Below are 27,818 nucleotides of genomic sequence, written 5' to 3'. Positions count from 1 at the left end.
GGGGTCGATGGGAGAAAATCTCCCGTTGACTTACCTTACTCTTCTCACTGGGGGGTAGAGTACAGGGGTCAGCTGGAGAGCGATCTGCAATTAGGGTAACCAGACAGCAAATGTGAAAAATCTGAGAAAAAGACCCAAAAATCGGGACTGTCCCTATAAAATCAGGACATCTGGTCACCCTATCTGCAGTCGATTTGGCGGGTCTTTACTAGACCTGCTAAATTGACTGCTGGTGGATCAATCTCAGATTGTTGATCCCTGCTATAGTGTAGACCTGCCCTCAGTGTCTTAGCAAGGAGATAGAACGTGTCCAGGTACTCGGCCTCTAGCTCTGTCTGATTAGGCTTTGTTCCTGTGCCCAGAGCAGACAGACTCACAATCTAGGCTGCTGAATAAGAATCCCCCAGACCAGATTTTCTGACTGTAAAAAATCAAAGCCCTTACCTTTCAGCCCCGTGCTGGCTCCACCCCGCTCGGCCAGCAAGCCAGCCCACCAGCCTAGTGCTAGGGTCCTGTATTCTCTAGGGATAGCTCAGTGGTTTGAGCATTGGCCTGCTAAACCCAGAGTTGTGAGTTCAATTCTTGAGGGGGCCACTTAGGGGTCTAGGGCAAAATCAGTACTTGGTCCTGCTAGTGAAGCCAGGGGGCTGGACTTGATGACCTTTCAGGGTCCCTTCCAGTTCTAGGAGATAGGATATCTCCATATATTATTTTTTATTATTATATTCCTGGTAGGTATTAAAGAATCTAATTTCTTTTCAATCCAGCAGGAACCAGTCCCTGTGATACACTGAGTTCTAGGTTAAGTTCTAGACCAGGGGTCAGCAACCTTTCAGAAGTGGTGTGCCGAGTCTTCATTTATTTACTCTAATTTAAGGTTTTGCATGCCATTAATACAGTTTAACATTTTTAGAAGGTCTCTTTTTATAAGTCTATAATATATAAGTAAACTATTGTTGTATGTAAAGTAAATAAGGTTTTTAAAATGTTTAAGAAGCTTCATTTAAAATTAAATTAAAAAGCAGAGGCCCCTGGACTGGTGGCCAGGACCCAGACAGTGTGAGTGCCACTGAAAATCAGCTCATGTGCCGCCTTCGGCACACGTGCCATAAGTTGCCTACCCCGTCCTAGACATTAAGTAATACGAATGCCCCCTCCCCAAGCTGGTCATCACATGGCATGTAGCTCTGTGTTTTCTTTCCTCTTGCTTCTCATAGATCAAAGGGTTTTTCACTAGTATTTCGTGCGCTTTATTTTTCCAGCTCACAGCTGCTCTGTTAATGAGGCAGACTTGTCAGAACTCCCCTCTCTCTCCAGAGTAAGATACATTCCTCTCCCAGAGCCGCCTCATGTGAGCCATGAGAGGTCTTGGGCAGCAGGAATGGCACAGGATGTCTATTATTTCTTGCATAGTATTTTAACATGAAGATGCTCATTAATCAGAAATTGAACTAGTGCGAATGACGGCCTTTTGCATCTGTATTCAGCACTGCCTCCTCTCTGAGTACCAATTGGGATCGATTTGTAGTAAATGAGGTCAATAAAGTCCTGGAAGCTGCAGGAAACAACCCTTGAAGGCAGCTAACAAGCCTTTTTGACACTAATTATGCAGGTAGCATGTGGCATCCTGTGCTGTTATAAATGAGTGTTCCACCACAGTGGTGGTACAGTAACATTACTCCACTGGCAGCAGCCATCCAATGGTTCCTTGCGTGGATAGTAAAGACCGCAGTCTGTCTAAGCTTAGAGTTACCCTGGTCTGGTAAATGTAAGCCCTGGGTGCTGTACCTTTTGCCATAATGGGTGTGGGAGTGTACATGAAAGTAACTCGATAAACACGGATATCTAGTCCCGGCCTTGCCTGACTGCAGCACGATTCCCTTCCCTTTGTGCCATTCCAATAATGATAGCAGCACTGAGGTGGCACTGATCACATAGTGCTCACAGCACTCAAAGCACTTTTCACGTTAACTGAGACAAGTGTGCTTGCCCCTAAGATCTGAATCTTAGTGACAACGATGAGTAAATGCTTCCTCTGTCTCTCTCTCCTCTTGTCCCTATTCCCCCGCACTACGTCTGTCTCCTCTCAGCTCAAGAACGAGACTCCTGCTTCTCATCATGGCAGGGACCAAAGAGGTTGGAGAAGACACCCATGTCCCCCAGTGGCTTGAAGACCTCATGCTCCCATCCACCACTCTCTAGTCTTCATATATATAGGAGAGAGCTGCTCTGGGCTGCATGCCAGGTCCTCTGAGTGCCACCTGCCCATCAGTAAGTGGGAATATAGCACACCAAGGGAGGGCAAGCTGAGTTCTGGCGGAGAGGTCAATTGGGGTTTGTTCTAGGCAAGGACAGAGGCCGCTCCATGGCCCTGTCACAGCACCCCCAAAGGCCTCCCTTCAGAACAGTCCTATCCTTAAATACTCTGGCATTAACTGCAGTCTGAGGAGTTACTAAATTAAGCCTCAAAACTCCCCTGCAAGGTGGGTCAGTGTCATTATCCCCTTGTTAGAGGGAAACTGAGGTATAGAGGGGGATAGGGGCCTGCACAAGGTTACACAGTGGCAGGACATGGATTGAGGAGTCCTGATTCCCCATCCTTTGCTCAAAGCACTCAAAAAGCACTGACTCAGAATGCCATGGAGTAGATGGGGCAGCACCTAGCCCGCAGTAGATGTCTTCCCCTGCAGTATTTTGCTGACCAGAAGATTTTTGGGCTGGAGAGGGAGGGAGAGTAAAAATTGCCTCCTCTTGGAAACAATGACACATTCCTGGATGCTGTTGGCCAGCAGGTCGTGGTATGATCTGGCCTGATGTTCTGCGTGACACGGACGAGAAAAGGAGACTCAGGGCTACTGCATCTAGCTCAAGTATCAGGGGGTAGCCGTGTTAGGATGCATCCGAAGAAGTGAGGTTTTTACTCACAAAAGCTTATGCCCAAATAAATCTGTTAGGGTATGTCTACACTACGAAATTAGTTCGAATTTATAGAAGCCGGTTTTATTGAAATCGGTTGTATACAGCCGATTGTGTATGTCCACACAATAAAATGCTCTAGGTGCTCTAGTCGGCAGACCGCGTCCACAGTACGAGGCTAGCGTCGACTTCCGGAGCATTGCACTATGGGTAGCTATCCCACAGCTATCCCACAGTTCCCGCAGTCTCTGCCGCCCCTTGGAATTCTGGGTTGAGATCCCAATGCCCGGATGATGCAAAACAGTGTCGCGGGCGGTTCTGGGTACATGTCGTCAGGCCCCTCCCTCCCCCGTCACAGCAACGGCAGACAATAGATTCGCGCCTTTTTATCTGGGTTACCTGGGTTACCTGTGCAGACAACATGGAGCCCGTTCAGCACAGCTGAGCTCACCATCACCATATGTCCTCTGGGTGCCGGCAGACGTGGGACTGCATTGCTACACAGCAGCAGCTGCTAACTGCCTTTTGGCGGTAGACGGTGCAGTAGACTGGTAGCCTTCATCGGCGATCTGGGTGCTGGCAGCCGTGGGGCTTGCCTTTTGGCAGTAAATGGTGTATTATGACTGTTAGCCGGCCTATTACAAGTCGGGTCATCGCACGTTAGCAGAGTCTTCCCTGAGCAGCAGCTCGTACAATAGGCCTGAAGACCATCGTCATACACCGCCCAGTATTTGCTGCCAAGCACCCAGAAAGATGCCGAGGGCTATCAGTCACGCTGCACCGTCGTCTTAAGATGTAAAAAATAGATTTTCTCTGTATTCATTTGCTTCCCCCTCCCTCCGTCAAATCAACGGCCTGCTAAACCCAGGGTTTTCAGTTTAATCTTTGGGGGGGACCAGTCTGTGACAGTTGTTTGTGTCTCTCCCTGATGCACAGCCACCGTTCTTTATTTTAATTCCCTGTGCCTGTACGCCATGTCGTCACTCGGCCCCCCTCCCTCCTTCCCCTAGGCCGTCAGATACTACGTTTGCGCCACAGCTCGAGCCGAGAAGCGGTTCGCGCCTTTTCTTTGAATTCTGGGTTGAGATCCCAATGCCCGGATGATGCAAAACAGTGTCGTGGGCGGTTCTGGGTACATGTCGTCAGGCCCCTCCCCCCTCGTCACAGCAACGGCAGACAATAGATTCGCGCCTTTTTACCTGGGTTACCTGTGCAGACAACATACCACGGCAAGCATGGAGCCCGCTCAGCTCAGCTGAGCTCACCGTCACCATATGTCCTCTGGGTGCCGGCAGACGTGGGACTGCATTGCTACACAGCAGCAGCTGCTAACTGCCTTTTGGCGGTAGACGGTGTAGCATGAGTGATAGCCGTGGGGCTGGCAGCCGTAGTGCTGCATTGCACCAGCCCCTTGCAGGCGATGGTATATTATGACTGGTACCCGTCGTCGTCGTACTGGTATGGCTGTCAATCATGGCCACCTGGGCAGACATGCTACTGTTTCGATGATGACGGTTACCAGTCATAATATACTATTTTCTGCCAATTGCCCAATATTGTCTGCTAAGCACCCAGAAGAGGCCGAGGGCGATGCTGGGTGCTGGCGGACGTGGGGCTGGCAGACGTGGGGCTGCATTGCTACACAGCAGCAGCCCCTTGCCTTTTGGCAGATGATGGCATATTATGATTGGTACCCATCATCGTCATACTGGTATGGCTGTCACTCATGCTGCAGCGTCGGCTGCCACCTTAAGATGTAAAAAATAGATTTGTTCTGTGTTCATTTGCTTCCCCTTCCTCCGTGAAATCAACGGCCTGCTAAGCCCAGGGTTTCCAGTTTAATCTTTGGGGGGACCATTCTGTGTGACAGTTGTTTGTGTTTCTCCCTGTTCCTGTACCTGTACGCCATGTCGTCACTCGGCCCTCCCTCCCTCCCGCCCTCCTTCTCCTGGTCCATCAGATACTACTTTCGCGCCTTTTTTCTGACCAGGCGCCATAGCTAGCACTGGGATCATGGAGCCCGCTCAGATCACCGCGGCAATTATGAGCACTATGAACACCACGCGCATTGTCCTGGAGTACATGCAGAGCCAGAACATGCCAAGGCGAAAGCCGGACCAGGCGAGGAGGCGATTGCAGCGCGGCGACGAGAGTGATGAGGAAATTGACATGGCCATAGACCTCTCACAAGGCACAGGCCCCAGCAATGTGGAAATCATGGTGTTACTGGGGCAGGTTGATACCGTGGAACGCCGATTCTGGGCCCGGGAAACAAGCACAGACTGGTGGGACCGCATCGTGCTGCAGGTATGGGACGATTCCCAGTGGCTGCGAAACTTTCGCATGCGTAAGGGCACTTTCATGGAACTTTGTGACTTGCTTTCCCCTGCCCTGAAACGCCAGGATACCAAGATGAGAGCAGCCCTCACAGTTGAGAAGCGAGTGGCAATAGCCCTGTGGAAGCTTGCAACGCCAGACAGCTACCGGTCAGTCGGGAATCAATTTGGAGTGGGCAAATCTACTGTGGGGGCTGCTGTGATCCAATTTGCCAGGGCAATGAAAGACCTGGTGATAGCAAGGGTAGTGACTCTGGGCAACGTGCAGTCAATAGTGGATGGTTTTGCTGAAATGGGATTCCCAAACTGTGGCGGGGCCATAGACGGAACCCATATCCCTATCTTGTCACCGGAGCACCAAGCCACCGACTACATAAACCGCAAGGGGTACTTTTCAATGCTGCTGCAAGCCCTGGTGGATCACAAGGGACGTTTCACCAACATCAACGTGGGATGGCCGGGAAAGGTACATGATGCTCGCGTCTTCAGGAACTCTGCTCTGTTTCGAAAGCTGGAGGAAGGGACTTTCTTCCCGGACCAGAAAGTGACCATTGGGGATGTTGAAATGCCTATCGTGATCCTTGGGGACCCAGCCTACCCCTTAATGCCATGGCTCATGAAGCCATACACAGGCAGCCTGGACAGGAGTCAGGACCTGTTCAACTACAGGCTGAGCAAGTGCCGAATGGTGGTGGAATGTGCATTTGGACGTTTAAAAGCGCGCTGGCGCAGCTTACTGACTCGCTCAGACCTCAGCGAAAAGAATATCCCCATTGTTATTGCTGCTTGCTGTGCGCTCCACAATATCTGTGAGAGTAAGGGGGAGACATTTATGGCGGGGTGGGAGGTTGAGGCAACTCGCCTGGCCGCTGATTACGCGCAGCCAGACACCAGGGCGGTTAGAGGAGCACAGCAGGGCGCGGTGCGCATCAGAGAAGCTTTGAAAACGAGTTTTGTGACTGGCCAGGCTACTGTGTGAAACTTCTGTTTGTTTCTCCTTGATGAACCCTCCAACCCCCCCCCCGACCCGGTTCACTCTACTTCCCTGTAAACCAACCACCCCACCCCACCCTCCCCTCCCCTCCCGCTTGCAGAGGCAATAAAGTCATTGTTTTTTCACATTCATGCATTCTTTATTAGTTCCTTACAGAGGTAGGGGGATAATTGCCAAGGTAGCAGGGATGGGTGGGGGAGGAGGGATGGAAAAGGACACACTGCATTTTAAAACTTTAACTCTTATTGAAGCCCAGCCTTCTGATGCTTGGGCGATCATCTGGGGTGGAGTGACTGGGTGGACGGAGGCCCCCCCACCGTGTTCTTGGGCGTCTGGGTGACGAGGCTATGGAACTTGGGGAGGAGGGCTGTTGGTTACACAGGGGCTGTAGCGGCGGTCTCTGCTCCTGCTGCCTTTCCTGCAACTCAACCATACGCTCGAGCATATCACTTTGATGCTCCAGCAGACGGAGCATTGCCTCTTGCCGTCTGTCTGCAAGCTGACGCCACCTATCGTCTTCAGCCCGCCACCTCTCCTCTCGTTCATGTTGGGCTTTTCTCATCTCCGACATTGACTGCCTCCACACATTCTGCTGTGCTCTATCAGCGTGGGAGGACATCTGCAGCTCCGTGAACATCTCGTCCCTCGTCTTACGTTTTCTCTTTCTAATGTTCACGAGCCTCTGCGAAGGAGAAACATTTGCAGCTGGTGGAGGAGAAGGGAGAGGTGGTTAAAAAAGACACATTTTAGGGAACAATGGGTACACTCTTTCATTACAAGGTCGCATATTTCGGCTTGCAGGCAGCCATCGTAGGCCACAGTGTTTTGGATAATTTAACCTTCTTAACATGCGGGAAAGGTTGCAAACAGCAGCGCATTTCCCATCTCAAGGATGAATTGGGTTGTCCATTTAAAATGGGGTTTCAATGTAAAAGGAGGGGGCTGCGGTTTCCCGGTTAACATGCGGCACAAACACAAGTAAACCACCCCCCCCACACACACACACACACACGATTCTCTGGGATGATCACTTCACCCCTCCCCCCCACCGCGTGGTTAACAGCGGGGAACATTTCTGGTCCGAATAGCAGGAACGGGCGCCTCTGAATGTCCCCCTTAATAAAATCACCCCATTTCAACCAGGAGAGCTTTCTGGAGATGTCCCTGGAGGATTTCCGCTCCATCCCCATACACGTTAACAGACTTGCTTGCTTTTTTTTTGTAATGTTTACAAATATTTACAAAGTTACACTCACCAGAGGTCTCCTGTGTGCCCTGAGGGTCTTGGGTGAGTTCGGGGGTTACTGGTTCCAGGTCCAGTGTCACAAACATATCCTGGCTGTTGGGGAAACCGGTTTCTCCGCTTCCTTGCTGCTGTGAGCTACCTACAGTACCTCCATCGTCATCTTCCTCGTTCCCCGAACCGTCTTCCCTGTGTGTTTCTCCAGTGAGAGAGTCATAGCACACGGTTGGGGTAGTGGTAGCTGCACCCCCTAGGATCGCATGCAGCTCCGCGTAGTAGCGGCAAGTTTGCGGCTCTGCCCCGGACCTTCCGTTTGCTTCTCTGGCTTTGTGGTAGGCTTGCCGTAGCTCCTTAATTTTCACACGGCACTGCTGTGTGTCCCTGTTATGGCCTCGGTCCTTCATGGCCTTGGAGATCTTTTCTAATATTTTTCCATTTCTTTTACTGCTACGGAGTTCAGCTATCACTGCTTCATCTCCCCATATGGCGAGCAGATCTCGTACCTCCCGTTCGGTCCATGCTGGAGCTCTTTTGCGATCCTGGGAGGACTCCATGACGGTTACCTGTGCTGATGAGCTCTGCGTGGTCACCTGTGCTCTCCACGCTGGGCAAACAGGAAATGAAATTCAAACCTTCGCGGGTCTTTTCCTGTCTACCTGGTCAGTGCATCTGAGTTGAGAGCGCTGTCCAGAGCGGTCACAATGAAGCACTGTGGGGTAGCTCCCGGAGGCCAATAACATCGAATTCCGTCCACACTACCCCAATTCCGACCCGCAAAGGCCGGTTTTATCGCTAATCCCCTCGTCGGAGGTGGTGTAAAGAAACCGGTTTAAAGGGCCCTTTAAGTCGAAAGAAAGGGCCTCGTTGTGTGGACGTGTCCAGGCTTAATTCGGTTTAACGCTGCTAAAGTCGACCTAAACCCGTAGTGTAGACCAGGCCTCAGTCTTTAAGGTGCCACCAGACTCCTTGTTGTTTTTGCATCTAGCTCAGTAACTTCTGGCCAGGCTAGTGCATAGCTTTTGGAAAGGTTCATCCAACCTGATTGCATTGCCCCCCAGTGGGGTTGCAGACTGCAATGGCCAGAGCTAGACCATGTCCTTCTCTCCTCCAAACCCTGTTGCTGACCAACAAGGCCTTCTGTGGAGCGAGTCTGGAAGATGGCACCAGCGTCTCTTGTGGCCTGTGCCCTGGGAAGGAGAAACTCAGTCGGGCTGTATAGCTCAGACTCGTTCCTTTGTCACTAGACCCCAAACACTGGTGGTGAGGCTGGGGAGATGGGAACATCAGTAAAGGGCCCAGAAGCTAAATGGATATTGCTGTGAAACTGCAGGTTTTTGTGGCTCATCCCAGAGCTTCATTCAGTGCTGGCACACCTGGGGCATGGGCTCTCCACCACTGGGAAGTGTGGGAGTGTCCATTGTAGCAATAGCATTGGCCTGCTAAACCCAGGGTTGTGAGTTCAATCCTTGAGGTGGCCACTTAGGGATCTGTGGCAAAAATCAGTACTTGGTCCTGCTAGTGAAGGCAGGGGGCTGGACTCGATGACCTTTCGAGGTCCCTTCCAGCTCTTATGAGATAGTGAGGAGGCGGAGGCAGGAGAGACCAAGCACATGCCTTTAAAAAAGTATGCCCATGCTTCCCATAGCATGAGGCCAAATCAAAGGGGCTTGAGGGGCTAGTGCCCCACTTCTGGAACTACACTGAATTCCAGGGGACAGATGGCCATTTGCCTGTCTGGGGGAGAAAGTGTAAGGGCACAGAGACTTATGGTCAGGATGCTTTCCAGATCAGGTCTTGATATCCTAGCTAGAGCTGAGCAAAATTTTTGGGACAAACCATTTTTCCCCCTGAAAAATGCAGATTTAGGTTAACAGAAACTTTTTACAAATTCAGCTCAAATTCACCAGATTGTTTTGGCCAGGGGGAAAAAAACAAACAAAAAATCTGAAGGGAAAAAAAAGTGGAACCATTTCATTTTCATAGAATCATAGAACTGGAAGGGACCTCAAGAGGTCATCTAGTCCAGTCCCCTGCATTCAAGGCAGAACCAGGTATTATCTAAATCATTGATGAAGATATTGAACAGACCCAGACCCAGAACTGATCTCTGCAGGACCCCACTCGTTATGCCTTCCAGCATGACTGTGAACCGTTGATAACTACTCTGGGAACGATTTTCCAAACAGTTATGCACCCACCTTATAGTAGCTCCATCCAGGTTGTATTTCCCTAGTTTGTTTATGAGAAGGTCATGCAAAAGAGTATCAAAAGCCTTACTAAAGTCAAGATATACCACATCTACTGCTTCCCCCCTATCCACAAGGCTTGTTACCCTGTCAAAGAAAGCTATCAGGTTGGTTTGACACGACTTGTTCTTGACAAATCCATGGTGACTGTTATTTATCACCTTATTTTCTTCTAGGTGTTTGCAAATTGATTGCTTAATTATTTGCTCCATTATCTTTCCGGGTATAAAAGTTAAGCTGACTGGTCTGTAATTCTCAGGGTTGTCCTTAATTCCCTTTTTATAGATGGGCACTAGATTTGCCCTTTTCCAGTCTTCTGGAATGTCTCTCATCTTCCATGACTTTTCAAAGATAATTGCTAATGGCTCAGATATCTCCTCAGTCAGCTCCTTGAGTATTCTAGAATGCATTTCATCAGGCCCTGGTGATTTGAAGACATCTAACTTGTCTAAGTAATATTTGACTTGTTCTTTCCCTATTTTAGACTCTGATCCTACCTCATTTTCACTGGCTTCACTATGTTAGACGTCCAATTGCCACCAATCTTCTTGGTGAAAACTGAAACAAAGAAGTCATTAAGCAGCTCTGCCATTTCCACATTTTTTGTTATTGTCTTTCCCCCCTCATTGAGTAACAGGCCTACTCTGTCCTTGGTCTTCCTCTTGCTTCTAATATATTGTAGAATGTTTTCTTGTTACCTTTTGTGTCCCTAGCTAGTTTGATCTCATTTTGTGCCTTGGCTTTTCTAATTTTGTCCCTACATACTTGTGTTATTTGTTTATATTCATCCTTTGTAATTTGACTGAGTTTCCACTTTTTATAGGACTCTTTTTTGAGTTTTAGTTCGTTGAAGATCTCCTGGGTAAGCCAGGGTGGTCTCTTGCCATACTTCCTATCTTTCCTATGCTCTTGTGCCATTAATAATGTCTCTTTGAAAAACTGCCAACTGTCTTCAATTGTTTTTCCCCTTAGACTTGCTTCCCATGGGATTTTACCTACCAACTCCCTGAGTTTGCTAAAGTCTGCCTTCTTAAAATCCATTGTCTTTATTGTGCTGTTCTCCCTCCTACTATTCCTTAGAATCATGAACTCTACCATTTCATGATCACTTTCACCCAAGTTGCCTTCCACTTTCAAATTCTCAGTCAGTTCCTCCCTATTTGTCAAAATCGAATCTAGAACAGCCTCCCCCGCTAGTAGCTTTTTCTACCTTCTGAAATAAAAAATTGTCTCCAATATATTCCTAGAACTTATTGGATAATCTGTGCCCTGCTGTGTTATTTTCCCAACAGAGTCTGGGTTATTGAAGTCCCCCATCACCACCAAGTCCTGTGCTTTGGATGATTTTGTTAGTTGTTTAAAAAAAACCTCATCCACCTCTTCTTCCTGGTTTGGTGGTCTGTAGTAGACCCCCTACCATGGCATCACCCTTGTTTTTTACCCCTTTTATCCTTACCCAGAGACTTTCAACAAGTCTGTTTCTTATTTCTATCTCAACCTCAGTCCAAGTGTATACATTTTTAATATATAAGGCAACACCTCATCCCTTTTCTCCCTGCCTGTCCTTCCTGAGCAAGCTGTATCCTTCTATACCAATATTCCAGTCATGTGGAATCCCACCAAGTCTCCGTGATGCCAACTATGTCATAGTTGTGTTTATTTATTAGCATTTCGAATACTTCCTGCTTATTTCCCATTCTTCTTGCATTAGTATACAGATATCTAAGATACTGATTTAATCCCCCCCTCCCCCGCCAGTTCTGTCTTCTCTCTCCCTTATTTCTGCTTAACAGCCCATGCTCCCCACAAAGTCTGACCCTTCTCCCAGGTCTCCATGTTTTTGACTTATCTGTGGGCTTTGGTCACTTGCCCCTGTCAAACCTAGTTTAAAGCCCTCCTCACTAGGTTAGCCAGTCTGTAGTCAAATATGCTCTTCTCCTTCCTCGATAGGTGGACCCCATCTCTGTTTAGCAGTCCTTCTTCCTGGAACAGCATCCCGTGGTCAAGGAAGCCGAAGCCCTCCTAGTGACACCATCTTTGCAGCCAGGCATTTACCTCCAGAATGTATCTGTCTTTGCCCAGGCCTCTACCCTTGACCGGAAGGATCGAAGAGAACACCACCTGCGCTCCCAACTCCCTTACCCTTACTCCCAGACCCCTGTAGTCACTTCTGATCTGCTGAGGGTCATACCTTGCAGTATCATTAGTGCCCACATGGATGAGTAGCATGGAGTAGTAGTCAGAGGCCAGATGATCCTTGACAGTCCCTCCGTAATGTCTCAGATACGGGCCCCTGGCAGGCATCATACCCCCTGAGATGCCATGACAGGGCGACAGAATAGTGCCTCCGTCCCCCTCAGAAGAGAGTCTCCAACCACCAATACCCTATGTTTCCTCCTGGGAGTGTTAGCTCTGATCCTCCCAGTCTTGGGGGTACGTGGCTTCTCCTCTTCAACCTTTGGGGTGATTCCTCATCACTTGTTGCCAAGGCAGCATAACGGTTCTCTATCACCATAGTGGGTGGGTTGGGAGTAGGGGTGGAGCACTGCCTGCTGCCAGAAGTAACCAGCAGCCAGTGTCCTCCCTGTATCAGAGCCTTATCCTTCTCCCTCGGTGGCATGACAGCAGTCCTCTTTAGCTGGATAGTGTCCTCAGCCTTGGGGCAACAAAAATGATTAGGGGGCTGGAGCACATGATTTATAAAGAGAGGGTGAGGGAACTGGGATTATTTAGTCTGCAGAAGAAAAGAATGAGGGGGGATTTGATAGTTACTTTCAACTACCTGAAAGGGGGTTCCAAAGAGGATGGATCTAGACTGTTCTCAGTGGTACCAGATGACAAAACAAAGAGTAATGGTCTCAAGTTGCAGTGGGGGAGGTTTAGGTTGGATATTAGGAAAAACTTTTTCACTAGGAGGGTGGTGAAGCACTGGAATGGATTACCTAGGGAGGTGGTGGAATCTCCTTCCTTAGAGGTTTTTAAGGTCAGGCTTGACAAAGCCCTGGCTGGGATGATTTAGTTGGGGATTGGTCCTGCTTTGAGCAGGGGGTTGGACTAGATGACCTCCTGAGGTCCCTTTCAACCCTGATATTCTATGTCTCCATATGAATACTCTCGAGAAATTCCTCGTGTGCACGTATGCTCCTCAGCCTGGCCAATTCCTCCTGTAGCTCTCCCAGCTGCTTCCTGAGAGATTCCAGCAGCAGGCACCTCTCACACTGGATGGTCCCCCCCAGCCTGGCTTTCTGTGAGTGGGAAATGCAGGCCACAGTCTTTGCAAATCCACACCAGTATTTGGGTAGAGGCATTAACTGTTTTGAAAGCAGAAGTTTTGATTTTTCAATTCAAATTTAATTTTTATTTGAAATATACTTCGGTGTCCTTCCCAAAACATTTACAGGGTAAAAAAATCAGGTAAGGGAACATTTAGTTTCTGATCTAACAAAATGTTGTTCATTTGACCCAGGGACCTGCTGTCTGCCCCACTGCAAGCTGCACGACTGACCTGGTGGGCTCCGCCCCGTGTCTAGTCGATGATTATCCATGTTAAAGCAAACCCCGCAATTCCATTAGGCATTGGCCCCTTTGTCAGCAGAGTCAGTAGAGAGGGCAATGGCTGAATGTGCCGCTGAGACTGTCCTTGTCGCTCTCTCTGAGAGCAGGGCTGAGTCCCGCTGGCTGCTTAGCGTGAGTGAAGCAGGCCTGCTGCTGCCCAGGCTGAACCTGTTCGGTGGATTAGGGGCTTCCTGCTGAGCACCCTCCATCCAGCTGAAATCTGTCCTGAGCACCTTGGGGTGGCTCCCAGAGGCCGTCACTCTCCAGGGCCGTTTCACCAGCACTCAGGCCTTTCAGTGCTTAGGAACAAATTTACAAATCACTGGAGAGAGAGAACAGTGGTAAAACAAGGGAAAATAAGCTGGCCTGTCCCCCAGGAAACAGCAGGCCAGCTCCTGTTATTCCTTCATTTAGCCATTTGCATGTAAATCTGCTGCATCTTCTTCTTTAATCCACTGCAATTCCCTTCCCGACTGATGTCCTTTTTAAGACCTGCTGTGTTCCTCACCGCCTGCCTCCGCCCCTCCTCCCTCTGGCCCCAATAGCATGGTTGGCTTCAGATCGCACGTGTACAGAAGTGTCTGATAATCCTCCAGCTGCTCCTCAGTGCTGAGGCCTGAAGTGAGCTAGAGCTATACTGCCAAAGGTGAAAGTAAGCCGGTACAATGTACTGGCAAGAACCAGTACGCCATGCCGGACTGGACCGGCTTCTCCGGCGGTGATTTAAAAGGCCAAGGGCTCCAGCCACTGTGGGGAGCCCCGGACCCTTTAAATCACCGCTGGAGCTCCAGCAGCCGGGCTCGGGCGGAGATTTAAAAGACTCGGAGCTCCGGCCCCTGTGAGGAGCCCTGGGCCCTTTAGAGCGCTGCCTGAGCCCTGCTGCTAGAGCTCCGATGGCGCTTTAAAGGGCCCGGGCCTGGCTCCCCGCAGCGACCGGTGCCTCTGGCCCTTTAAATTGCTGCCGGAGCCCCGGGGCTCCTGCAGCTGGGCTCAGGCGGGGATTTAAAGGGCCCGGTGCTCCGGCAACTGCGGGGAGCCCCGGGCCCTTTAAATCTCTGCCCGAGTCCTGTTGCCCCGGGGTAGCGGCGGCAGGGCTCCCACGGTGATTTAAAGGGCCCGGAGCTCTGCGGTGGCCGGAGCTCCAGGCCCTTTAATTCGCCCCTAAGCCCCGGGCTCCCAGCCGCCTCTGCAGCTGGTAGCTCTGGGGTGATTTAAAGGCCCTGGGGCTCCCAGCCACAGCCTGAGCCCCAGGGCCTTTAAATCTTGAAAGGCCCCGCCTCTTCCGGTTGAGGCCATGCCTCTTCTGGTTGAGGCCACGGCCCCGCTCAGGACTCAGGGGGACTGGTAAGTCCTTTAAGTTACTTTCACTCCTGTATACTGCAGACCTTTCTGCACCAACCTAGGGACTTTGGTACTTTGCACCTGGCCCTGCTGCATAAATGCTGCATCATTTTAGCTGCATCTGCCTACAGGAAAGCAATGGATTCTGTCTTGAAGCGTAAAATGGCAAAGCTCTATTCTAGCTGCTGCCTGCTATTCCATTAGAAGCCTAATTCATCCCTCTCATTTTATTCTTTCTCCATGCCCTTTGATGGTGACAGCTTAGTGACTCCTGCTCTGCAATCTCACATTGCTTGAGAAGGTCACGGACCCTTTTCTTTGTCACAATCAGTCGGAAGGACCCCTTTGGATACGTGCTCTGTACAGACAAGCTGGGCCCCAGTATGCTGGGGCATTAAGGCAGGTTGTGGAATCCCTGTCACTGTTGGTTTTAAAGAACAGGTTGGACAAATACCTGTCAGGGATGATCTTGGTTTCCTTGGCCCTGCCTCAGCGCAGAAGGCTGCACTAGATGACCTCTCAAGGTCCCCTTCAGACCTATATTTCTATGATTCTAACTATTAGACCACTGAACCTCACTGGTACTAGCAAGGTTCTAATGGTTGAGCTGTCTGTGCTGGCCTGTGGCCATTGGTATCCAGAAGAAGGCTCAGATTGTGTCATGTGAACTGATTGTATTAAAGAACGTATCTCTTGCTCCCTTCTGGTCATGGCTGAACACCCAAGGGAACAGCTCTTTCCCGCATCATGAGGGGCCCTGTCATTTGACCTAAGGACAGAAGCTCAGGCTCCAGCTCTGAAGAGGTTAATATCTGGCCTTGCTTTGGTGCCTTCCTCCTGATGCTAAAATGGGAATGAATACAGGACATGGCAGCCTGCTTTTATTTTTGTTGCCTGCACAGCAGTAACTGTTAAACAGTATTATATCCTCCCCACTTCAGTCCCTGACTCCCTGGCAGCTGGCACAGACCTTGGCTGACAGGAGGGAGCCTGTGGTGCTAAGCTGTTGCTTATCTCTCTGTCAGAGATGTCAGAGCTGCTGGTGTTGCCAGGCTCTGAGCCAGCATGTTGCATTCTAACAGCTTGGGGTTTCTGCTGTTTCTGCCTAGGTGAACACAGCCATGCATGAGGCCAAGCTGATGGAGGAGTGTGATGAGCTCATGGAGATCATCCGGCAGCGCAAGCAAGTGATCGCTGTCAAGATCAAGGAGACGAAGGTAAGTGTCGCTCTGAGGTGTGTTTTTCTATGGGTGCACATGTGTGGCCAGTGCTGATGCCACAATTACTTGGGGGAAGCGCTGTGGCCACTGGTGCTGCTGCTCCTATGACATCCCTGCCCCAGATTTTCAGCTCAGCTTTGCCAACTTGCCCAGTCCTCTTGGTTTCATGTTACAGCATCCTCTCCAGGATAGCATGCTCCCATCCATGGGGCTGACGTGTCAGCAAACAAAGCCACAGAGGAGGGAGATGTACCTTGAGTAAGTGGTGTAAGAGTCGGGGAGACCCACTGGAAAAGATTGGTATGTCTGGAAATTAGCTTCAAGTCTCAGCATTTCAGAGGTTGTCAATGGAGTGGCCAAGAATTTGCCTACAGAAGGGATAGGATATGCCAAGGCTGGGTCCTCTAATGCTTTTAAACATAGAGGGCAAGGCAAGGGCTGCTTTTCAGAAATGCTTTGTGTGATGCTGGCAGACCAGGTGCCAGCTCATGCCAAGGTCCCCAGGTCTCAACTGAACACTGACAAACACCTAGCTGGAACCAGTCTGGCTCACCTGTGGGTTAGTATAATTGAAACATTAAAATTATAAGAATGTGTTTAGTGTTTAAACTTTATAGAATGCCTGTGAGTTGCTGCCTGCACTAATCTCACTCACAGCATTGGTATCCCACAGTTGAGCATTGGTACTGTAAGCCTCTGGAATTATGTAAATCACTAGACAGGAAAGAGGCATTAAGTAATATGAAGTGCCGCACTGCACCGACAGTGTTATGTCCTGCCCGACAGGAAAGGCCCATCAACACCAGAAGGACTATTGTGGTTTGTTAAAGTGGTCAAAAGACTTTGATGCTCTGCTCTTCCCCTCCCATGAAGACGAGTCTTGCAAGTGGATTACTCCCATTGGCTGAGTTTGCAGCTCAGAGCAAATGGGAGGAAGGGAATAAAATCCCCTAACAAGATGGAACTGAACCTCTGTGCTGGTTGGACTCAGGGGGGCAAGGTTTTCTAGGCGTAAGCAAGGGATCCCCAGCTGCTTAGCCTGGGTTAGCCCTAAAAGACATACAGAGTTTACTTATACAAGTTTCTGTCATCTTCTGAAATTTAAGATTATAACTAATTTTTGTGTGTGTTGACCTGCTTTAAATAACTCTTTTGTTTCCTTTTTCTATTTAATAAATCTGTATGTAGTTTATTAGAGGATTGGTTGCAAGTGTTGTCTTTGGGGTGAGATCTAAAGTGCAATTGACCTGGAGTAAGTGACTGGTCCTTTGGGACTTGGAGTAACCTGAATATTGCTGTGATTTTTTGGTGTAAGGGACCATCTGTCACAAAGGCAGGCTCACCTGGGTGACGAGATACATCGGAGTACAAGGAGGACTGTCTGTGACGCCATGTTATGGCTGTTCCAGTGCCTGAGTTTACACTTGAACATGGAGAGTGAAATCTTAGTATAGACCTCACAACCAATTAGGGGTGGGTGCCCCGTTTCCTAAGCTTACAAGAAGTGAAAGGTTGGACAAATGACCAGGGAGAAGTATAAAAATATTGCTCAGGCATGCAGGAGTGAAATCAGGAAGGCCAAATCACACTTGGAGTTGCAGCTAGCAAGAGATGTTAAGAGTAACAAGAAGGGTTTCTTCAGGTATGTTAGCAACAAGAAGAAAGTCAAGGAAAGTGTGGGCCCCTTACTGAATGAGGAAGGCAACCTAGTGACCGAGGATGTGGAAAAAGCTAATGTACTCAATGATTTTTTTGCCTCTGTCTTCACGAACAAGGTCAGTTCCCAGACTGCTGCACTGGGCAGCACAGTATGGGGAGAAGGTGACCAGCCCTCTGTGGAGAAAGAAGTGGTTCAGGACTATTTAGAAAAACTGGACGTGCACAAGTCCATGGGGCCGGATGCGCTGCATCCGAGGATGCTAAAGGAGTTGGCGGATGAGATTGCAGAGCCATTGGCCATTATTTTTGAAAACTCATGGCAGTCAGGGGAGGTCCCGGATGACTGGAAAAAGGCTAATGTAGTGCCCATCTTTAAAAAAGGGAAGAAGGAGGATCCGGGGAACTACAGGCCAGTCAGCCTCACCTCAGTCCCTGGAAAAATCATGGAGCAGGTCCTCAAGGAATCAATTCTGAAGCACTTAGAGGAGAGGAAAGTGATCAGGAACAGTCAGCATGGATTCACCAAGGGGAAGTCGTGCCTGACTAACCTAATTGCCTTCTATGAGGAGATAACTGGCTCTGTAGATGAGGGGAAAGCAGTGGATGTGTTATTCCTTGACTTCAGCAAAGCTTTTGATACGGTCTCCCACAGTATTCTTGCCACCAAGTTAAAGAAGTATGGGCTGGATGAATGAACTGTAAGGTGGATAGAAAGCTGGCTAGATCGTCGGGCTCAACGGGTAGTGATCAATGGCTCCATGTCTAGTTGGCAGCCGGTTTCAAGCGGAGTGCCCCAAGGCTCGGTCTTGGGGCCGGTTTTGTTTAATATCTTTAGTAATGATCTGGAAGATGGTGTGGACTGCACTCTCAGCAAGTTTGCAGATGACACTAAACTAGGAGGCGTGGTAGATACACTAGAGGGTAGGGATCGGATACAGAGGGACCTACAAGAAGGATGTGGAAAAATTGGAAAGAGTCCAACGGAGGGCAACAAAAATGATTAGGGGGCTGGAGCACATGACTTATGAGGAGAGGCTGAGGAAACTGGGATTGTTTACTCTGCAGAAAAGAAGAATGAGGGGGGATTTGATAGCTGCTTTCAACTACCTGAAGGGGGGTTCCAAAGAGGATGGAGCTCGGCTGTTCTCAGTGGTGGCAGATGACAGAACAAGGAGCAATGGTCTCAAGTTGCAGTGGGGGAGGTCTAGGTTGGATATTAGGAAACACTATTTCACTAGGAGGGTGGTGAAGCACTGGAATGCGTTACCTAGGGAGGTGGTGGAATCTCCTTCCTTGGAGGTTTTTAAGGCCCGGCTTGACAAGCCCTGGCTGGGATGATTTAGTTGGGAATTGGTCCTGCTTTGAGCAGGGGGTTGGACTAGATGACCTCCTGAGGTCCCTTCCAACCCTGATATTCTATGATTCTATGATTCAGTCTCCCTGAGGTTGGTGCTCAAGCTCTTAAGTCATTGCAGGCAGTATGACATTGTCATAGTTGGCAGGATTCATACCACAAGTGAATGAAGTTTATAGATCATAACCCCAGCGCTGTTAAGGTTTTACCTCAATAGTGAGAGTTTTACAGGTTATAGAATGGATACAATGAGTGACCACAGTTATGTAAATGGTCTTGTAAGAAAAGAACTCGAACAGTTATGTAGGCAGGGCGGACTATCCTATAAAAAGATAAAAAAAGTTCAGGAGCTGAGAGCTTTGGTTTTAAGTTCTTACCCCAGGTGCTAGGGGAAGGCGAGGACCCTCCAGCCCCAGACGCAGCAGAGAAGACCACTGCAGGGGAATGGGCCCAATTACAACACCTGAGAGCACCTGAAGAATGTGAGCATCAGAGACTTATGGCAGAATTACCAGTCAGGGAGACTGAGGCAGCTGAGGAGAGAGCCCACCAAAGACACAGGGAACAAGTAGCCAACAAAGGAGTGGGCTCACAGGTGTCTGATGGAAGCTCAAACCTTTCAGCCCAAATTACTGGAGCAGCAAAAGGAGCCAGTGAGTACACCTGCCACCCCACCCCCAACACAAGGGAGTGGGAGAAACTCTGCCTAATGTATAAAGAAACTGAATATACAGAAGAGTTCCAGTCCACCTTGGAGAGACTGCTTAGGCTGCACAATATCCCCGCAGATAAAGAGATGCCTGTTCTCTTAACCAGCTTATCTGGGAAGCCAGACAAGTTTTAAATGATCTGGAGGAGGGTGGTGTGAAGGTGAAGAAGAAATTTAAAGAAAATTTATTGGAAAGATTTAAGATTACCTGTGAGATCTATTCAGGGGTGAAAGTAACTTAAAGGACTTACCGGTACGCTGGAGTCCTGAGCGGGGGCGTGGTCTCAACCGGAAGAGGCGGGGCCTTTCAAGGTTTAAAGGCCTTGGGGCTCCGGCTGTGGCTGGGAGCCAAAGGGCCTTTAAATCACCCCGGAGCTACCAGCTGCACAGGCGGCTGGGAGCCCTGGGATTCAGGAGCAAATTAAAGGGCCCGGGGCTCCGGCTGCTGTGGAGCTCTGGGCCCTTTAAATCATCGCCCGAACCCTGCTGCTGGAGCTCCGGCAGTGATTTAAAGGGCCCGGGGCTCCCCGCAATGGCTGGAGCCCCGGGCCCTTTAAATCACCGCCGTGGAAGCCGGTCCAGTCCGGCATGGCATACTGGCTCTTGCCGGTGTGCCGTACCGGACCGGACAGGCTTACTTTCACCTCTGGATCTATTGATTGAAGGCTAGAAATATCAGCCTGTTGGACAATGTCATTCATGTTGAACATGTGCTTAAAATATCATAGAATCATAGCATATCAGGGTCGGAAGGGACCTCAGGAGGTCATCTAGTCCAACCCCCTGCTCAAAGCAGGACAAATTCCAAACTAAATCATCCCAGCCAAGGCTTTGTCAAGCCTGACCTTAAAAACCTCTAAGGAAGGAGATTCCACCAACTGCCTAGGTAACCCATTCCAGTGCTTCACCACCCTCCTAGTGAAAAAGTTTTTCCTAATAGCCAACCTAAACCTCCCCAACTGCAACTTGAGACCATTACCCCTTGTTCTGTCATCAGGTACCACTGAGAACAGTCTAGATCCATCCTCTTTGGAACCCCCTTTCAGGTAGTTGAAAGCAGCTATCAAATCCCCCCTCATTCTTCTTTTCTGCAGACTAAACAATCCCAGTTCCCTCAGCCTCTCCTCATAAGTCATGTGCTCCAGACCCCTAATCATTTTTGTTGCCCTCCGCTGGACTCTTTCCAATTTTTCCACATCCTTCTTGTAGCGTGGGGCCCAAAACTGAACACAGTACTCCAGATGAGGCCTCACCAATGTCGAATAGAGGGGAATGATCACGTGCCTCGATCTGCTGGCAATGCCCCTACTTATACAGCCCAAAATGCTGTTAGCCTTCTTGGCAACAAGGGCACACTGTTGACTCATATCCAGCTTCTTGTTCACTGTAACCCCTAGGTCCTTTTCTGCAGAACTGCTTCCTAGCCATTCTGTCCCTAGTCTGTAACAGTGCATGGGATTCTTCCCTACTAAGGGCAGGACTCTGCACTTATCCTTGTTGAACCTCATCAGTTTTTTTTTGGCCCAATCCTCTAATTTGTCTAGGTCCCTCTGTATCCTATCCCTACCCTCCAGTGTATCTACCACTCCTCCCAATTTAGTGTCATCTGCAAACTTGCTGAGAGTGCAGTCCACGCCATCCTCCAGATCATTAATGAAGATATTGAACAAAACCGACCCCTGGGGCACTCCACTTGAAACCGGCTGCCAACTAGACATGGAGCCGTTGATCACTACCCGTTGAGCCCGACAACTAGCCAGCTTTCTATCCACCTTATAGTCCATTCATCCAGCCCATACTTCTTTAACTTGGTGGCAAGAATACTGTGGGAGACCATACCAAAAGCTTTGCTAAAGTCAAAGAATAACACATCCACTGCTTTCCCCTCATCCACAGGGTCAGTTATCTCCTCATAGAAGGCAATTAGGTTAGTCAGGCATGACTTGCCCTTGTTGAATCCATGCTGACTGTTCCTGATCACTTTCCTCTCCTCTAAGTGCTTCAGAATTGATTCCTTGAGGACCTGCTCCATGATTTTTCCAGGGACTGAGGTGAGGCTGACTGGCCTGTAGTTCCCCGGATCCTCCTCCTTCCCTTTTTTAAAGATGGGCACTACATTAGCCTTTTTCCAGTCATCCGGGACCTCCCCTGATCGCCATGAGTTTTCAAAGATAATGGCCAATGGCTCTGCAATCACATCCGCCAACTCCTTTAGCACCCTTGGATGCAGCGCATCCGGCCCCATGGACTTGTGCTTGTCCAGTTTTTCTAAATAGTCCTGAACCACTTCTTTCTCCACAGAGGGCTGGTCACCTTCTCCCCATACTGTGCTGCCCAGTGCAGCAGTCTGGGAACTGACCTTGTTCGTGAAGACAGAGGCAAAAAAATCATTGAGTACATTAGCTTTTTCCACATCCTCGGTCACTAGGTTGCCTTCCTCATTCAGTAAGGGGCCCACACTTTCCTTGACTTTCTTCTTGTTGCTAACATACCTGAAGAAACCCTTCTTGTTACTCTTAACATCTCTTGCTAGCTGCAACTCCAAGTGTGATTTGGCCTTCCTGGTTTCACTCCTGTATGCCTGAGCAATATTTTTATACTCCTCCCTGGTCATTTGTCCAATCTTCCACTTCTTGTAAGTTTCTTTTTTGCATTTAAGGTCAGCAAGGATTTCACTGTTAAGCCAAGCTGGTCATATTTACTGTTCTTTCTACACATTGGGATGTTTTTTTCCTGCAACCTCAATAAGGATTCTTTAAAATACAGCCAGCTCTCCTTTCCCCCTCATGTTATTCTCCCAGGGGATCCTGCCCATCAGTTCCCTGAGGGAGTCAAAGTCTGCTTTTCTGAAGTCCAGGGTCTGTATTCTGCTGTTCTCCTTTCTTCTTTGTGTCAGGATCCTGAACTCGACCATCTCATGGTCACTGCCTCCCAGGTTCCCATCCACTTTTGCTTCCCCTACTAATTCTTCCCTGTTTGTGAGCAGGAGGTCTAGAAGAGCTCTGCCCCTAGTTGGTTCCTCCAGCACTTGCACCAGGAAATTGTCCCTTACACTTTCCAAAAACTTCCTGGATTGTCTGTGCACCGCTGTATTGCTCTCCCAGCAGATATCAGGGTGATTAAAGTCTCCCATGAGAACCAGGGCCTGCGATCTAGTAACTTCTGCTAGTTGCTGGAAGAAAGCCTCGTCCACCTCATCCCCCTGGTCTGGTGGTCTATTGCAGACTTCCACCACAACATCACCCTTGTTGCTCATACTTCTAAACTTAATCCAGAGACTCTCAGGTTTTTCTGCAGTTTCATACCGGAGTTCTGAGCAGTCATACTCCTCTCTTACATACAATGCAACTCCCCCACCTTTTCTGTCCTGCCTGTCCTTCCTGAGCAGTTTATATCCATCCATGACAGTACTCCAGTCATGTGAGTTATCCCACCAAGTCTCTGTTATTCCAATGACATCATAGTTCCTTGACTGTGCCAGGACTTCCAATTCTCCCTGCTTGTTTCCCAGGCTTCTTGCATTTGTGTATAGGCACTTAAGATAACTCGCTGATTGTCCCGCTTTCTCAGTCTGAGACAGGAGTCCTCCCCTCTTGCACTCTCCTGCTCGTGCTTCCTCCCGGTATCCCATTTCCCCGCTTACCTCACGGCTTTGGTCTCCTTCCCCCGGTGAACCTAGTTTAAAGCCCTCCTCACTAGGTTAGCCAGCCTGCTTGTGAAGATGTTCTTCCCTCTCTTCGTTAGGTGGAGCCCATCTCTGCCTAGCACTCCTCCTTCTTGGAACACCATCCCATGGTCGAAGAATCCAAAGCCTTCTCTCCGACACCACCTGCGTAGCCATTCGTTGACTTCCACAATTCAACGGTCTCTACCCAGGCCTTTTCCCTGCACAGGGAGGATGGATGAGAACACCACTTGCACCTCAAACTCCTTTATCCTTCTTCCCACAGCCACGTAGTCTGCAGTGATCCGCTCAAGGTCATTCTTGGCAGTATCATCGGTGCCCACGTGGAGAAGCAGGAAGGGGTAGTGATCCGAGGGCTTGATGAGTCTCGGCAGTCTCTCCGTCACATCATGAATCCTAGCTCCTGGCAAGCAGCAGAGCTCTCGGTTTTCTCGGTCGGGGCGGCAGATAGATGACTCAGTCCCCCTTAGGAGGGAGTCCCTGACCACCGCCACCCTCCTCCTTCTCTTGGGAGCGGTGGTCGTGAAACCCCCATCCCTAGGACAGTGCATCTCATGCCTTCCAATCGGTGGAGTGTCCTTTTGCTCCCTTCCCTCAGATGTATCATCTACTCTACTCTCTGCATTAGTACCTGTGGAGAGAACATGAAAACGGTTGCTCACCTGTATCTTCATTGCTGGTACATGGACGCTCCTCTTTCTTCTTCTGGAGGTCACATGCTGCCAATTTTCTTCACCGTCCCTCAGTCCCCTCTGTGCAACCTGCTCCGATTCTTCAGAACGTTGTGCCTGTAGAAGCATATCCTGACATCTGTCCAGGAAATCTTCATTTTCTCGTATGCAACGCAGGGTCGATACTTGTTTCTCCAGACCTCGAACCTTCTCTTCCAATATGGAGACCAGCTTGCACTTTGTACAGACAAAGTCACTTCTGTCCTGTGGAAGAAAAACAAACATGGCACAACCTGTGCAGGTAACAACAACTGAACACTCACCTTCCATATCACCTTCCTTCTAAGAGCTTCCTCAGCTGTTGCAGCAACTCACAGAAACCTGCGAGATGTAAGGCTCAGTGGGCTCTCCGCAGGCGAAATCCCAGGCAAACTCCCTCTGTTAGCCTCCGCTGTTCGCCGCTCAGCTGGTTCGCTGCTGACTGCCTTTTTATACCAGTCAGGCCCACTCAAGGCCCACCTGGAACAAAGCACTCCCAATTCACACTGTTCAAACAAACAATCAAACAATGAAGCACATGGTCAAACTGACAAACTGTCCCCTGCAACAGACACTCAGATACTCACCAACACAGCCCCCCTCCTAAAATATGTATTTTAGGAGAAAATGGATAATGGGGGTGGGGGCTGAATGTGGTGATGGAAAACTGTTTGAGCTGATAGCCCAGGAGCAGTTGTTCTGGGTGGTTACAGATGAGGTGAAGGCAGCCATCTGTGACAAAAAGCCATCCACAGTTTTAGAGGCTGCAGAAATTGCTTATGATGTTGAGTCAAGGGCCCATGGGGGCGGGGGAGTAAATCCCAGGGGAAGGGAAATCCCTATGTCACCCAGGGTAAGAGGGAAGTAGTGATTGGAAAGAAACCTAACCCCACTTAGATAAAACCCCTGAAGGGAACCCAAGTTTTAAAGCCACCTACCAACAGGAAAGGCAGGTAAATCACCAGAAGGGAGAGAGGCATTAAGTAATGTGAAGTGCTGCTCTGCAACTGAAGGTGTGACATCCTGCCCAACAGGAAAAGCCAGTTGACTCCAGAAAGACTATTGTGGCATGTTAAAGAGGACAAAAGACTTTGTTGCTCTGTTTCCCCCTCCTCCCCCATGAAGAGAGGGTATTCACGTATGTTAATGCTGATATAGTGCTTGAGGATTTTACACTTGATAATTGGTTGGGAACATCTAAATACAGAACTCACAGTCAATTTGGGGTTTTTGCTCAGGTCTCACCAGCCTACCCTGAGGTTGGTGTTCATGCTCCTGAGTCACTGCAGACAGCTTGACACTTGGTAAAATCCATTTTCCTTATTCAGCTCTTATGGCAATAAGACTAATAGCAAACGATGCTGTAGCTCAGTGCACAGTACTCCCTGGAGCCGTAGCTTTGCAGAGCCCTTCTAGGGGGCCAGCACCTGCACTGTCCAGTCACTCTAGAGACTCACATACCTTACAGCACACAGGCCCAGGCTGTATGTCATGTTGATATCATTGAGTTGTGCTTCACAAATTCATGAGATGCTGTTAATTTGTCCTACTCCGGCAGCACTTTTTGGGATAGGCTTTGAATAGCAGCTGTAGCTGAGAGCTGTGAGTTAGATCCCGAAAGTGCAGGGGAGTGCAGCAGCTATTCTGTATCAGCTCTTACACAGCCATGGACCAGGATGCTGGCTGCCACGTGCACATGAATGTCTCTCTGCACGTCCTATCAGATAAACCAGAGCCCCTCTGGTGTCTACCATCTCTTCCACATGTGATGACATTGCAGTGACACCCGGCAGCCTTTTTAAAACAGAGTAGGGATTATTAGTCAATTGGGATACCACATCGGGAAGTCCTTAGGGTAGGCGAGAGAAACAAAGGTGAAGATGAAGTTCAAACTGGCCAATGTCAGGGTTCTACCCAACCAAGCCGCTGTAGATTGGCTCTGTCAATCCTCTCTCTGTCTTTGTGTCTCAGGCTAGGTCTACACTACGGCGGGGGGGGGTCGACCTAAGAGACGCAACTTCAGCTATGTGAATAGCGTAGCTGAAGTTGCGTATTTTAGGTCGACTTACCTGGCTGAGAGGATGGTGGCAAGTCGACTGCTGCCGCACTGCCGTTAACTCCGCTTCCGCCTCTTGCCGCGGTGGATTTCCGGAGTCGACAGCAGAGCCATCGGGGATTGATTTTATTGCGTCTTCACTAGACACAATAAGTCGATCCCCAATAGATCAATTGCTACCCGCCGATCCAGCGGGTAGTGAAGACGTGCCCTCAGTCCCAGTTGAGAGCTCCTGTGTCTCTCCAAGGGCTAGCTCCTAACACAGCCACCTCACACCTTTTGCTCCGTTGTCCTCCTCCTGCCAGGACCCATGCTGAGTTCACATGTTCTGCCTGAGGGAGTTTCCCATTGTTAGGTGTTAGTTGTTCTGCCCTTGGGGTCCTGTTGTCTTTCCAGATCCTCCATTGATATGGTCAGTTTCAGCCAGTCCTGAATGACCCACTCCTACCTCCCCAGACAGTTGCATGACCACGGTACCTCAAGTCTCCTGCTCTGCCCCAGGAGCATTTTAACCTTTCTGCACCTCCTGGGTAGCAATCCCTGGTCAGGTAAGTCACTGTTATTCATACAAATATTACAGAAAATTCCTACTTTGGCCCAGCAATAACCCACATCGTTTGGAACCAAATAGCATTCAGACTGTGGCCAGAGTTACACGTTATTACAGAGTATTGTTTGTGAGAATCTTCTCCAGTTTTGCTCTTTAGTGTTTTAACATTGTAACATCATCAACCGGAAGGAGTTGTTATAATCTGTGTAATATGTGAAACATCTACTCCAAAGAGACTCTCATGGCCTGACTGTTAACGCACTTTTCATTCCCCACCTCCTGAAGTTATATGTGAATCTGGGTGGCTCCTCACTGCTCTTATCCCCAGGGTTCAACTGTCTCGGACAAATTAATGTTTGAAAGGCCACGGATGGTATCTGGTTTGGGGAGGAGAATGGCATAGATTTGCATGATGGATTGTTGTAGTCACATCCACCCAGATAATTTCCTAAGGGGTTTTATAACACTGCTGTGTTACTATGATAATGTTAATGTTGAAGGGCCATCTTAGACCCACACAGCAGATCAGTTAAACGCTGAAAACTCTGCAATACACTTAACCTTAAGTTTGCTGGGTATTCCAGTGGTTTCTGTATAACAGGGAAATATGTGGTGCTTGAATTAACTCTGACACTAACACTAGCGTGGGTTCATTAATATAACTAGGTCATATTATCAGTACTGGTGTGCCAGCCTTTTAGATGTTAAATGTTGCTCCACCTCTGTGACAGTGGCCTCACGGAGTTCCATAGTCGTTGTGTATGAACTGATTTCCTCTCCCAAATTTGCTCTGGTTGTAAGTAAAAGGATGTTCTCCAACTGCCAACCCTTCAAACTCACTCTAGCATTTGACGGTCAGCTCAAACTCTTTCCATCTTGTGCATCATCCCAGAGAATAAAGGGGTCTGAGGGCCCAATTCCAGCCTCGGTGATTGCACAGGTGTCACTGACCTGCAGGTTATGCTGCTTGGGAGGGTCTGTGTGACAGAGCACAGCTTGACTTTCAGATCCCAGAGAGAGTTTGCAGGGATGGCCCTTGTAATAGGGTGGGGGTTCTTTGCAACCTGAGCAAATGTGGAAAGGAAACGAGCGATACCCAGTGGACAGGGAACCTCACAATGCCATTTATAGAGTCACTTTTCAGGGGAGAAGCAACAGAGGGTCCTGTGGCACCTTTAAGACTAACAGAAGTATTGGGAGCATAAGCTTTCGTGGGTAAGAACCTCACTTCTTCAGATGCAATC

At 49.2% G+C, this 27,818-nt stretch overlaps 1 protein-coding gene across 5 annotated transcripts in view; it reads left to right on the top strand.

The window, feature by feature from the left end:
• Positions 1–27,818, top strand: part of LOC117882764 (probable E3 ubiquitin-protein ligase MID2) — a 286,426-nt gene that overhangs the window by 211,244 nt on the left and 47,364 nt on the right. For all 5 annotated transcript variants that reach the window (XR_004647099.1, XM_034781530.1, XM_034781532.1 and 2 more), the window contains exon 4: positions 15,741–15,848. Coding sequence is in view for 4 of the 5 variants with exons in the window: in XM_034781530.1 (XP_034637421.1) it covers positions 15,741–15,848 (108 nt within the window). In the remaining variant the exon portion in view is untranslated. The remainder of the gene's footprint in view (positions 1–15,740; positions 15,849–27,818) is intronic.

This window comes from Trachemys scripta, chromosome 9 (genome assembly GCF_013100865.1).
Source record: "Trachemys scripta elegans isolate TJP31775 chromosome 9, CAS_Tse_1.0, whole genome shotgun sequence".
NCBI classification, from domain to species: Eukaryota; Metazoa; Chordata; order Testudines; family Emydidae; genus Trachemys; species Trachemys scripta.
The sequence above is the reverse complement of the archived record's forward strand: the minus strand, read 5'-3'. Positions and strand labels throughout refer to the sequence as shown.